This window comes from Rhinatrema bivittatum, chromosome 1 (genome assembly GCF_901001135.1).
Source record: "Rhinatrema bivittatum chromosome 1, aRhiBiv1.1, whole genome shotgun sequence".
NCBI classification, from domain to species: domain Eukaryota; kingdom Metazoa; phylum Chordata; class Amphibia; order Gymnophiona; family Rhinatrematidae; genus Rhinatrema; species Rhinatrema bivittatum.
Window position 1 is genome coordinate 2077412 of NC_042615.1, and position 14378 is coordinate 2091789.

The 14378-nt window shown below is 51.0% G+C and overlaps 1 protein-coding gene across 1 annotated transcript in view; it reads left to right on the top strand.

The window, feature by feature from the left end:
- The window catches only part of PDE5A (phosphodiesterase 5A), a gene marked incomplete in the record, with an annotated part of 312739 nt that overhangs the window by 175851 nt on the left and 122510 nt on the right, over positions 1-14378 (top strand). The window contains 2 exon segments of the mRNA XM_029586150.1: positions 8300-8330; positions 11676-11904. Of these exon segments, the coding sequence (XP_029442010.1) occupies positions 8300-8330; positions 11676-11904 (260 nt within the window).

The window sequence follows — 14378 nt, forward strand, 5'->3', positions numbered from 1 at the left end:
CATGTACCATAGGACTCCCTCCTCAGGATGGGAGCTGGGATAGGGGCTGGATGATCAGTGCCCATGTATGATAGGACTCCCTCCTCAGGATGGGAGCTGGGATAGGGGCTGGATGATCAGTGCCCATGTATCATAGGACTCCCTCCTCAGGATGGGAGCTGGGATAGGGACTGGATGATCAGTGCCCATGTATCATAGGACACCCTCCTCAGGATGGGAGCTGGGATAGGGACTGGATGATCAGTGCCCATGTATCATAGGACTCCCTCCTCAGGATGGGAGCTGGGATAGGGGCTGGATGATCAGTGCCCATGTACCATAGGACTCCCTCCTCAGGATGGGAGCTGTGATGGGGGCTGGGTGATCAGTGCCCATGTATCATAGGACACCCTCCTCAGGATGGGAGCTGGGATAGGGGCTGGATGATCAGTGCCCATGTATCATAGGACTCCCTCCTCAGGATGGGAGCTGGGATAGGGGCTGGATGATCAGTGCCCATGTACCATAGGACTCCCTCCTCAGGATGGGAGCTGGGATAGGGACTGGATGATCAGTGCCCATGTAGCATAGGACACCCTCCTCAGGATGGGAGCTGGGATAGGGACTGGATGATCAGTGCCCATGTACCATAGGACTCCCTCCTCAGGATGGGAGCTGGGATAGGGGCTGGATGATCAGTGCCCATGTACCATAGGACTCCCTCCTCAGGATGGGAGCTGGGATAGGGACTGGATGATCAGTGCCCATGTACCATAGGACTCCCTCCTCAGGATGGGAGCTGGGATAGGGGCTGGATGATCAGTGCCCATGTACCATAGGACTCCCTCCTCAGGATGGGAGCTGGGATAGGGACTGGATGATCAGTGCCCATGTACCATAGGGCTCCCTCCTCAGGATGGGAGCTGGGATAGGGACTGGATGATCAGTGCCCATGTATCATAGGACTCCCTCCTCAGGATGGGAGCTGGGATAGGAGCTGGATGATCAGTGCCCATGTACCATAGGACTCCCTCCTCAGGATGGGAGCTGGGATAGGGACTGGATGATCAGTGCCCATGTATCATAGGACACCCTCCTCAGGATGGGAGCTGGGATAGGGACTGGATGATCAGTGCCCATGTATCATAGGACTCCCTCCTCAGGATGGGAGCTGGGATAGGGACTGGATGATCAGTGCCCATGTATCATAGGACTCCCTCCTCAGGATGGGAGCTGGGATAGGAGCTGGATGATCAGTGCCCATGTATCATAGGACTCCCTCCTCAGGATGGGAGCTGGGATAGGGACTGGATGATCAGTGCCCATGTATCATAGGACACCCTCCTCAGGATGGGAGCTGGGATAGGGACTGGATGATCAGTGCCCATGTATCATAGGACACCCTCCTCAGGATGGGAGCTGGGATAGGGGCTGGATGATCAGTGCCCATGTATCATAGGACACCCTCCTCAGGATGGGAGCTGGGATAGGAGCTGGATGATCAGTGCCCATGTATCATAGGACTCCCTCCTCAGGATGGGAGCTGGGATAGGGGCTGGATGATCAGTGCCCATGTACCATAGGACTCCCTCCTCAGGATGGGAGCTGGGATAGGAGCTGGATGATCAGTGCCCATGTATCATAGGACTCCCTCCTCAGGATGGGAGCTGGGATAGGGACTGGATGATCAGTGCCCATGTAGCATAGGACACCCTCCTCAGGATGGGAGCTGGGATAGGGACTGGATGATCAGTGCCCATGTACCATAGGACACCCTCCTCAGGATGGGAGCTGGGATAGGGACTGGATGATCAGTGCCCATGTAGCATAGGACACCCTCCTCAGGATGGGAGCTGGGATAGGGACTGGATGATCAGTGCCCATGTATCATAGGACACCCTCCTCAGGATGGGAGCTGGGATAGGGACTGGATGATCAGTGCCCATGTATCATAGGACACCCTCCTCAGGATGGGAGCTGGGATAGGGACTGGATGATCAGTGCCCATGTATCATAGGACACCCTCCTCAGGATGGGAGCTGGGATAGGGACTGGATGATCAGTGCCCATGTATCATAGGACTCCCTCCTCAGGATGGGAGCTGGGATAGGGGCTGGATGATCAGTGCCCATGTACCATAGGACTCCCTCCTCAGGATGGGAGCTGTGATGGGGGCTGGGTGATCAGTGCCCATGTATCATAGGACACCCTCCTCAGGATGGGAGCTGGGATAGGGGCTGGATGATCAGTGCCCATGTATCATAGGACTCCCTCCTCAGGATGGGAGCTGGGATAGGGGCTGGATGATCAGTGCCCATGTACCATAGGACTCCCTCCTCAGGATGGGAGCTGGGATAGGGACTGGATGATCAGTGCCCATGTAGCATAGGACACCCTCCTCAGGATGGGAGCTGGGATAGGGACTGGATGATCAGTGCCCATGTACCATAGGACTCCCTCCTCAGGATGGGAGCTGGGATAGGAGCTGGATGATCAGTGCCCATGTACCATAGGACTCCCTCCTCAGGATGGGAGCTGGGATAGGGACTGGATGATCAGTGCCCATGTACCATAGGACTCCCTCCTCAGGATGGGAGCTGGGATAGGAGCTGGATGATCAGTGCCCATGTACCATAGGACTCCCTCCTCAGGATGGGAGCTGGGATAGGGACTGGATGATCAGTGCCCATGTATCATAGGACTCCCTCCTCAGGATGGGAGCTGGGATAGGGACTGGATGATCAGTGCCCATGTACCATAGGACTCCCTCCTCAGGATGGGAGCTGGGATAGGGACTGGATGATCAGTGCCCATGTATCATAGGACTCCCTCCTCAGGATGGGAGCTGGGATAGGAGCTGGATGATCAGTGCCCATGTACCATAGGACTCCCTCCTCAGGATGGGAGCTGGGATAGGGACTGGATGATCAGTGCCCATGTATCATAGGACACCCTCCTCAGGATGGGAGCTGGGATAGGGACTGGATGATCAGTGCCCATGTATCATAGGACTCCCTCCTCAGGATGGGAGCTGGGATAGGGACTGGATGATCAGTGCCCATGTATCATAGGACTCCCTCCTCAGGATGGGAGCTGGGATAGGAGCTGGATGATCAGTGCCCATGTATCATAGGACTCCCTCCTCAGGATGGGAGCTGGGATAGGGACTGGATGATCAGTGCCCATGTATCATAGGACACCCTCCTCAGGATGGGAGCTGGGATAGGGACTGGATGATCAGTGCCCATGTATCATAGGACACCCTCCTCAGGATGGGAGCTGGGATAGGGGCTGGATGATCAGTGCCCATGTATCATAGGACACCCTCCTCAGGATGGGAGCTGGGATAGGGGCTGGATGATCAGTGCCCATGTATCATAGGACTCCCTCCTCAGGATGGGAGCTGGGATAGGGGCTGGATGATCAGTGCCCATGTACCATAGGACTCCCTCCTCAGGATGGGAGCTGGGATAGGAGCTGGATGATCAGTGCCCATGTATCATAGGACTCCCTCCTCAGGATGGGAGCTGGGATAGGGACTGGATGATCAGTGCCCATGTAGCATAGGACACCCTCCTCAGGATGGGAGCTGGGATAGGGACTGGATGATCAGTGCCCATGTACCATAGGACACCCTCCTCAGGATGGGAGCTGGGATAGGGACTGGATGATCAGTGCCCATGTAGCATAGGACACCCTCCTCAGGATGGGAGCTGGGATAGGGACTGGATGATCAGTGCCCATGTATCATAGGACACCCTCCTCAGGATGGGAGCTGGGATAGGGACTGGATGATCAGTGCCCATGTATCATAGGACACCCTCCTCAGGATGGGAGCTGGGATAGGGACTGGATGATCAGTGCCCATGTAGCATAGGACACCCTCCTCAGGATGGGAGCTGGGATAGGGACTGGATGATCAGTGCCCATGTATCATAGGACACCCTCCTCAGGATGGGAGCTGGGATAGGGACTGGATGATCAGTGCCCATGTAGCATAGGACACCCTCCTCAGGATGGGAGCTGGGATAGGGACTGGATGATCAGTGCCCATGTATCATAGGACACCCTCCTCAGGATGGGAGCTGGGATAGGGACTGGATGATCAGTGCCCATGTATCATAGGACTCCCTCCTCAGGATGGGAGCTGTGATGGGGGCTGGATGATCAGTGCCCATGTATCATAGGACACCCTCCTCAGGATGGGAGCTGGGATAGGGACTGGATGATCAGTGCCCATGTATCATAGGACTCCCTCCTCAGGATGGGAGCTGGGATAGGGACTGGATGATCAGTGCCCATGTATCATAGGACTCCCTCCTCAGGATGGGAGCTGGGATAGGGACTGGATGATCAGTGCCCATGTATCATAGGACACCCTCCTCAGGATGGGAGCTGGGATAGGGACTGGATGATCAGTGCCCATGTATCATAGGACTCCCTCCTCAGGATGGGAGCTGGGATAGGGACTGGATGATCAGTGCCCATGTATCATAGGACACCCTCCTCAGGATGGGAGCTGGGATAGGGGCTGGATGATCAGTGCCCATGTATCATAGGACACCCTCCTCAGGATGGGAGCTGGGATAGGGACTGGATGATCAGTGCCCATGTATCATAGGACACCCTCCTCAGGATGGGAGCTGGGATAGGGGCTGGATGATCAGTGCCCATGTACCATAGGACTCCCTCCTCAGGATGGGAGCTGGGATAGGGACTGGATGATCAGTGCCCATGTATCATAGGACTCCCTCCTCAGGATGGGAGCTGGGATAGGGACTGGATGATCAGTGCCCATGTATCATAGGACTCCCTCCTCAGGATGGGAGCTGGGATAGGGACTGGATGATCAGTGCCCATGTATCATAGGACTCCCTCCTCAGGATGGGAGCTGGGATAGGGGCTGGATGATCAGTGCCCATGTATCATAGGACTCCCTCCTCAGGATGGGAGCTGGGATAGGGACTGGATGATCAGTGCCCATGTATCATAGGACTCCCTCCTCAGGATGGGAGCTGGGATAGGGGCTGGATGATCAGTGCCCATGTATCATAGGACACCCTCCTCAGGATGGGAGCTGGGATAGGGACTGGATGATCAGTGCCCATGTATCATAGGACACCCTCCTCAGGATGGGAGCTGGGATAGGGGCTGGATGATCAGTGCCCATGTATCATAGGACTCCCTCCTCAGGATGGGAGCTGGGATAGGGACTGGATGATCAGTGCCCATGTATCATAGGACTCCCTCCTCAGGATGGGAGCTGGGATAGGGACTGGATGATCAGTGCCCATGTATCATAGGACACCCTCCTCAGGATGGGAGTTGGGATAGGGGCTGGATGATCAGTGCCCATGTATCATAGGACTCCCTCCTCAGGATGGGAGCTGGGATAGGGACTGGATGATCAGTGCCCATGTATCATAGGACTCCCTCCTCAGGATGGGAGCTGGGATAGGGACTGGATGATCAGTGCCCATGTATCATAGGACACCCTCCTCAGGATGGGAGTTGGGATAGGGACTGGATGATCAGTGCCCATGTATCATAGGACACCCTCCTCAGGATGGGAGCTGTGATGGGGGCTGGATGATCAGTGCCCATGTATCATAGGACACCCTCCTCAGGATGGGAGTTGGGATAGGGGCTGGATGATCAGTGCCCATGTATCATAGGACACCCTCCTCAGGATGGGAGCTGTGATGGGGGCTGGATGATCAGTGCCCATGTATCGTAGGACTCCCTCCTCAGGATGGGAGCTGTGTTGGGGGCTGGGTGATCAGTGCCTATGCTCTTCAATATGAGAATTCGGATAGGGATAAGATGCTCAGTACCTGTGTGCAGCAGGGCACGCTCCTCAGGTTGAGACCAAGGGTTAGGAGCTGAACCATCAGCTACTTTGAATGGTAGCAGGGAGCAGCCCTCTAACCTCTGCTGGAGAGAGCAACGTGTTCCTGCTGCTGGGCAGAGCACACGTTTCTCATGTGCCCCTGGAAGGAAGCTGCATGGCTGACGTGATAGCATGAGACCTGGAGCTAACGTGAAGCCCTACCCATGACCCTGGGCTCAGGCCTGTAGCCGTACTGCTGATCCAGGACTTTGGGCCTGCGGACTCACTGGTTTGCCAATGTTTTATTACAGAAGGGGATACTGGGGGAGTCTGGGTCATGGGGTAGGTAGAGTCTGCGTCTGACTTGTAAAATAAAGGGGCAGCAATGATTATGGTGGGATGGGTGTCAAGTTTTGTATGTGAAGTGAATGCAAATTGTATTTAAAATGTAACTTTAAAGGTGAAAGCCTGTGTTTGCAAATTACATTTTGAGACAATATTTGTGGAAAAATGATTTCAGTTGCCTTAGAAATGAAGAGGTCCATTTTCGGCCACTATGCGGCTCAGCCAGTTAGCCAGATAACATAATCTGTGTTGCGCGCCCCGTCCGCATCCGTCCCGCGCACGGGCCTGCTCTCCTTTCTGGCGTCTCTGCAGGTCCCGGGTCGGCCTCCCCAGCGGCAGCCGCGAGCACCTGCAGGCCTTGACGTCCTGCGGCGGGGGTCGCCGGGCCACTGCGCATCAGGCCTCACGCCGGGGTTCAGCACCTTCTATGGCATTGGCCACGCCCCTACATGCGCGCGCAGACTGCTCGGCCTGTTGTAGGGCCAGGGGCGGGTCCTAGCTCTGAGGCGCGCCCTGATTGAAGGAACTACTCAAGGAAGTCCCAGCCTGCACTTCCTTGCCTTGGCAATCGAGTGGGCGTTGTGTGCTAGATTGTCACTGGGTACTAAGCCTTGTTCCCGTCTCATCCCAGCCTTGTTCCAGCGTCCTTCCGTTCCTGCATCTGTCCGTCTGTCACCCCAGGTAGTACCCTTGCACTGGCCTGTTCCTCAACCTTCCTGTCTGTTGCCTGCATCCTGACCTCTGCCTGCCTCATGACCTTGTCTGACCTCTGGAACCTGACCTCTGCCTTGCCTGACTGACCCTTGGATTCTGACCTCTGCCTGATTGACTGCGTCTCCTGATTCTGGCTCTGTCCCTTGCCTTGTCATTGCCTACTCTGTTCTGGTCTTCCTTGCTCCATGGGAACCTCAGTCTCGAGCCCGACCACATTCCCTTGCTGGCCATGGGCCACGCCTGTCTTACCACCTCTCCGGGAGACCTTGCGAGGCCCACCTAGGTCCAAGCGACCCGGGTCCCTACGGGCTCCACCGGGGGGGGACCGCAGGCTTCCAGTGGTGAAGCTCATCCTAGCCTCTGTCTCCTATCAGGGAGCCGTTCTCCACTGCTCCAGGACAAGGGTCCACCCCCGAGCGCAACAATCTGGTTAACTAGCAGAGTATATTCAGCAGGGCGGCTGAGCCGCTAAATATCCTTGGCTATCTTAAAGGCTGAATAACTTATGTGACTTACTCTGGGCCGCTTGAAAATGCCTCATGCCTTCACCCAGAACACCCCCTTCTTATCTGGCAGACTTTGAAATACAATCTAAAGTACTAATTGAACGTTTTGCTGCGAGAGGTTATCCCCGTTCATGTATTAGGAAGGCATACCTCCGGGCTAAATACTCTCATCGTGAATATCTGTTCCTTCCGTGGACAATAGATGACTCTGCACGTCAGATTTGTATTCTACCCTATTCCACTGCTGCGTCTAAGATTTGAGAGTCAATTCTAAAATATTGGCATGTTTTGCAAGTACATGAGATTTTTCAATTACCTCCACGCATCACTTTCTCCCGCGCCGCAAATTTGAGAAACTTGTTAGTTAAATCTGACAGCTCTGTGACGTCAGCTTCACCTAATCGTATTTCAGGATCTCATTATCCATGTCACACCTGCTCTGTTTGTCAATCATCTAGGTCCATTCAAGATCATCTGATTTTACCTTCGGGCTACAAAATATTTCTTAAGCATCATACTACTTGTGATTCTTCGATGGTGGTCTACCTGATTCAATGTCCGTGCTCACTGCTTTATATCGGGAAGACTAAGTGTCTCCTGAAGACTAGAATGATAGAACATCGTTCTAATATTAAAAATAATCGAGAGGATGAACCATTTGTATTGCATTGTCAGGAATACAAACATACCTTTGCTGATTTACTTTTCTGTGCTATAGACCATATATTACCGCATTGGCGAGGGGGAGATCGACATCATCTTTTATTGCAGGCTGAACAACGCTGGATATACAGACTCAATACTGTTCATCCGTTTGGGTTAAATAATGAATTGGAATTACTTGCTTTCCTGGGGTGATTACAATTTTCATTGATTTCTCATTGATTAATCTATGATATCTCAACCATACCTGACTTAGGTCACTGACGTCAGATCTCGGGTGAATTTAAAGAGATGTGAACCTCGGTTTCAGTTCCTCCAATCCTCCCTTTGACAAGATGGTCGAGACGTTTGTTCCGGTTTGAATGGTTAGCCTTGCTCTCATCAGATAAGTACTCTTTTGCTATCTGATACGCAAATTAATTATTATATGGTTATTTTAGGTAACTGACTCTTGCTAAAACATTTTTTTGATGTGCCCCTGATGAAGCTGAGTTAGCGAAACACCGGCCTGTGTAGGGCGATAAGAAGGTTTTGTTTGATAAGAGTCTGCTTCATCTTGAATTCCACGGATGAAGGACTGTTTTAATTTAAAAAAAAAAAAAAAAAAAAAAAGTTCTATAAAAATTTTTTTTGCAGTATTAAAGAATTAAAAAATGATGAAGGTGGATGATTGAGTAGACCGGTTAGTGTCTGTCATAAAGACATATAACGTCAGGCTTGCTGACACCTTCTTAGGCTAATATCTATAATATTGCGATTTCCACAATTTGTTGTGATTAGGTAATTGAACTCTCCCATTATTACCGCACTACCAGTTTGGTTCCCTAATTTCTCTTAGCATCTCATTCAGTCTCACCATCTTGACCAGGTGGACGGTAGTATACCCCTATCACTATAATCTTCCCTGACACACAAGGGATTTCTACCCATAAAGATTCAATTGTGCATTTAGTCTCATGCAGGATGTTTATCCTGTTGGACTCTATGCCATCCCGGACATAAAGCGCCACACCTCCTCCCGACTGCTCCTCTCTGTCATTGCGATATAATTTGTACCCCGGTATAGCACTGTCCCATTGGTTATCCTCCTTCCACCATGTCTCTGAGATGCCAATTAAGTCTATGTCATCATTCACTGCTATACATTCTAATTCTCCCATCTTACTTCTTAGACTTCTGGCATTAGCATACAAACATTTCAAAGTGAGTTTTTTGTTTGTATTTACATTCTGCTTTTCAGTTGACAGGAATAAATTGGAATCTTTTAGCTCAGGTGAGTTTTTAATTATAGGCACTTGGACTACTTTTCTTATTATTGGAACCTCACTGTTGGGATCTTCTATCTCTAATGCTTCATTAGTATGAGAATAAGTGGATTTCAAAAACTCTCTGAGGATCTCCCTGGATTCGACCTTTCTGTTTGTTAGGGGAATGGACAGCAGACCCTAATTGTTATAACTTCTAGCCGCAGACGGCTGTGGCTGGCCCCTCCTACCTCCCCTCGCCGCTCTCGGGCTGCCGTCGGCATTGGCACGCGGGCAGGGGGCCCCCCCCAACGCAAATCTCTGGCCTTCTCCGCAGCGCCATCTACTGACTCTGGGCCACGCTCCTGTGATGTTTCCAGCAAGGGGTCGTCCCCCAGCCTTCCCTTCGCGGCATCAGGCCGCACTGCAGTGTTTCCGGGAACGTCCTCGGCCTGCCCTGTTCTTAGGCGCGAGGCCGCGCCTCCTGCAGCCATTTAAAGGGGCCTTGTCCTCTGAATTGGCTTCAACTGTTCCTAATGGGGCTGGCTCAGGGACGTACTTAAAGAGACTTCCTCTTCACACTCATTGACTTGGCAACGAGTCTGCTCCCTTCGGTGAGTCTTCTGGTGCTTCAGGTATCCTGGTTTCTGGATGTTTCTCTGTGTTTGACTTTGGACCGGTAAGCAACTATTCTTTGTGTTTGACCGGACTGGCAAGCGGCGACTCTCTGTGTTTGACCTCGGTCGAATTTCGATAGACCTTCTATCATCAAGGGTCCACCTAAGTCCCAGCAGCCCGGGTCCCGACAGGCTCCTCCCAGGGGGACCACGGGCTTCCAGGGGTGAAGATCCAACTGGTTCCTGGTTCGAGTCAGCCTCGTCACCTGACGGGGGAACCTGAGGAGCCATCTCCTCAGGTAGCGCCAACTCCCCCTCGATCTAAGGGTCCACATTGTCTCAATTTCATAACACAAATGGAGAGGTCAAGTGGTATACTCCACTCCCTTTGCACCTGTTAAGTCTAGGATTTTGGAAGCAAAAAACAAGAATGCTTCTGAATTTGGATATCCATTAATTTTTGGACCTACAGAAATTGAAAGTGAACAGAATCCCTCTTATGCAGAGTAATGCTAACTTTCAACAGTATCTTGGTATGATGGCCATGTTGTAAGCAAGTTTAGGGGTGCAGGGTCCTGTCTGCTGCAGGACACTACCAGTTGCCCTCCCATCTTACTTCACGATTCTAAGTCAGTAAAAAGACAACCTGTTCTCCTCAGAAATAGACTTTTATTTATCAGATTTGGCAGGACATGGCATTTAGAAAATAAAAAACAATTCCTGTCTCTAACATAAGCACCAGTTTGACTACTATGAAATCATCAGTTCTATACCATGGGTGGTAATAAACATGCCATAAACCTTAGCCTGCTTAATATATTAATACTTATGGCTAACTCACTTACCTCTGATCTAGACTTAAGGCGATCTTCTGTGTTTACCTCTGAAGCAGGCTGTGGCTGGAGAGCTGAAGAATGTGGGCAGGCGAGGAGACTTGACTCTGGGACAGGTTCTGGCAGAGCTGCTGGCCATCTGGGGCTTGCTTCTTGGTCCCTTCCCATACTGGCAGAGCTATGGGCTGCTCTTGGCCCTCAGGCAGCTCACCACCGTCTCTCGGCAGGGCACCTCCTCTCTCTGGTCTTCTGGCCACACCTAGTCTTCTCCCTTTTCGATAGCAGGGGGTGCTGGTCTGCTTCAGACTTACCTTTTGCTCCTCCTTTCCAGGTCACTCTCAGGGTTTGCTCTTAGGGTCTGCTCCCTTCTTTTTCTTTGCCCCCCTCTCTCATACTTTTCATCTGATAAATATGCATAAGCTCATGCATAATCACGTGGTGGGTGGAGGGTCTTTGCTACATTGTAGGACTTTCGCCCTCCCCATTTCCTGGGGGGGGGGGGGTCCTGTCACATTGCGGGTCCTTTTTCCCCCTCTCCATTTCTTTGGGGTGAGAACTGCCATGTCTGTATGCCAGGGTCAGTGTTTTTCTCTGTCTTAGACTGCCCCCCTTCTCTTCCAAGGGTGGGGATCTTTCTTGCCTTGGCTGATCCATAACTCCTGCTTAGGGGCTTAGCTGGTATTGTCCTTCTATCTTCTCTTTTTTATTTAAACAGGCAGATCTCGATAAGGTATCCTTCAGTGAAGACTTCTCATCAGGGCAAGGTTTCTTCTTTTTCCACTGAGATAGTGCTGTTTTAAGGTTCATGTGGGCAACAATTCTTTCTTTTGCTGTGACAGTGTTTGTGGCCTGTCAGCATCTGTCTGCATGCTTCTTTGGGTATTATGATTCATACTGGGTGCTTTCAGTGGTAAAACATGAGATATCTCCCTATAATGTCTTTCATTGCTATGTGTAATGGCATGGGGGGGTGTGTGGGTGTGTTCCTATATTTTAGGAGTTTGCCAGCTTGTGAACAAGATTGAGGAGAAGACCAGCAAGATCAAGGCCTTTAACAGAAATGATGAGCAGTTTCTGGAGGCATTTGCCATCTTCTGTGGCTTAGGGATCCAGAACACACAGATGTACGAGGTGGTGGAGAGGGCCATGGCCAAGCAGATGGTGACACTGGAGGTGAGTATCTGAGCCCAACCTATCTACAGCTTTGCTCTAACACTAACCCTAACCCTGAACCTGTCCTTATTGCTGGTCTGATGCTAACATGCTATTTCCTTTCCAGGAAGCCACACAGAGCATGCAAAAATGTGTGGTAAGGCTGTATAACTCCCTTCTCATGTGAGCACCCTGAAAGGTGAACCTACTTACTCCCATGTGACAACTACGACCTTGGTTTCTGAAATATTTAGTAGAACAGGATGGTGAAATTTCAGGTCCCATGGTAATGAGGCTGATAATGGGTCCAAGGGGTTTGTCTGGATCAGAAACTGGTTGTGTGATAGACAACAGAGGATAGCAGGAAATGAAGAAAAATGGAAAATTAGTGGAGTGCCTTGGGGATCAGTTCTGGGGCCGATTTTGTTCCCTAACATTTAGAGTAAAATTGTGGTGGGGTTAGAAGGAAAAATTTGTCTTTTTGCAGATGGCATGAAGATTTGCAACACAGTGCACACCCCTGAGGGAGTAGACAGGATGAGAAGGGATGTAAAAAAAGTCAAGGAGTGGATACGTAAAATAAGAGGGGCAGCAGTGGTTATGGTGGAATGGATGTCAAGGTTTGTTTGTGACATTTATGCAAATTGTTTTTAAAATATATCTTAAAAGATAAAAGTATGTGCATGAGATTGCAGACTCCTGTATCTGGGGTGCAAGAGAGTCAGTTTAAGAGATTGGGGTGCAAGAGATTGCAGACTCCTGTATCTGGGGTGCAAGAGAGTCAGAGCAAGAGATTGGGGTGCAAGAGATTGCAGAGTCCCGTGTCTGGGGTGCAAGAGAGTCAGAGCAAGAGATTGGGGTGCAAGAGATTGCAGAATCCTGTATCTGGGGTGCAAGAGTCGGTGCAAGAGATTGCAGACTCCTGTATCTGGGGTGCAAGAGAGTCGGTGCAAGAGATTGGGGTGCAAGAGATTGCAGACTCCTGTATCTGGGGTGCAAGAGAGTCAGTGCAAGAGATTGGGGTGCAAGAGATTGCAGAATCCTGTATCTGGGGTGCAAGAGAATCAGTGCAAGAGATTGCAGATCCCTGTATTTGGGGTGCAAGAGACTGCAGAATCCTGTATTTGGGGTGCAAGAGATTGCACAGTCCTATATCTGTGTTGCAGAAGTCTGCGGGAGTGGGACATGATGGGGGATGAGATACTTATTTGCCCCAATCTTAGGGTGATCATGTCTGATGGTTTCATAGTAGTCAACCAGTGTGATAAGGCAGTAGCTAGTGTCAGAAGGATCCTGAAATTCATAGGGAGAGACAGAACCAGCAGAAAAAGGGAAGTGCTGATGCCTTTGTACTGATCCTTAATGAGACTTCACCTGGAGAATTGTCAAACAGATTGGAAGCAGTCCAGTAGGGCTAGCAAAACAGCGCAGAGTCTGCCCCAAAAGGATTGAAATCTGTATAATCTACAGGAGGGGAGAGAGGGACATTCAAATACCTCAAAGGTATAAAGTGTGGGTGTGGGGGTGTGTGTGGGGGGGGGGGATAAATATTGTTTGAAAAGTGTACCCTTCTGCCTCAGAGTTTCAGCTCCTGTGCCTCTTTAATACTGCAGGGACCACAGAGCCGCCCTATGCAGCCACACTGGTCTCACAGCCCTAAGGCCAGCCCTGCAAATTCCTGTAACTACAAACAAAAGTTAATGTTTCCCTACCTTCCTAGCCCCAGGGCTTTTCTTTCTCAAGGTTTAGCAATCTTTCCTCTTGTCAGTCCTCTGTATACATTTTATCTTCTTGCCTTCGCCTTCCACCTCTCTGACCAACATTCTCTCTCTCTCTCTCATTTCTCATTTAGCTCTCCCCCACCTCTTTCTGCTGTCCAATGCCCCTTTTTCAATTTTATTTATTGAAGAAGACAAATGAAAAATAAAACCAGCAAACCATGTAAAATACAACTGTCAAGATAGAGAATGCCGTTCCCGCCGTGCGCGGTCTGCCTTCCATGTAGAATGCCGTTCCCGCCGTGCGCGGTCTGCCTTCCATGTAGAATGCCGTTCCCGCCGTGCGCGGTCTGCCTTCCATGTAGAATGCCGTTCCCGCCGTGCGCGGTCTGTCTTCCCGCTTCTCCCCTTCTCACCCGCCTTTCACATTTATCTCACACCTTTCCACCTCTCACCGACCTTTCCTTTCTTTCCCTCGCAAACTCCTGCTGCCCCTCGCTGGCTCTCACACGATTTGCATAGGCGGAGATATTTCTCAGGCCGTCTGAAGTTCCTTCCTTCGGTGCGACTTTTTCTTTGAAGTATCCGTGTAAGGTTGATTTCCAGCAGGAGTCGTCATGTTGATAAGACACTGTAGATGATGGCAGATAAATACCCATTAGCCCAGCCGATCCGCCCAGGTATTCCTGTCTGCACTGCCGAGGACATGTCCCAGCTGCCTAACTTGACTGCTGCTGGGATGACCCTGCTCCAGGTGACAGGGTGAAGTCAGGGTCC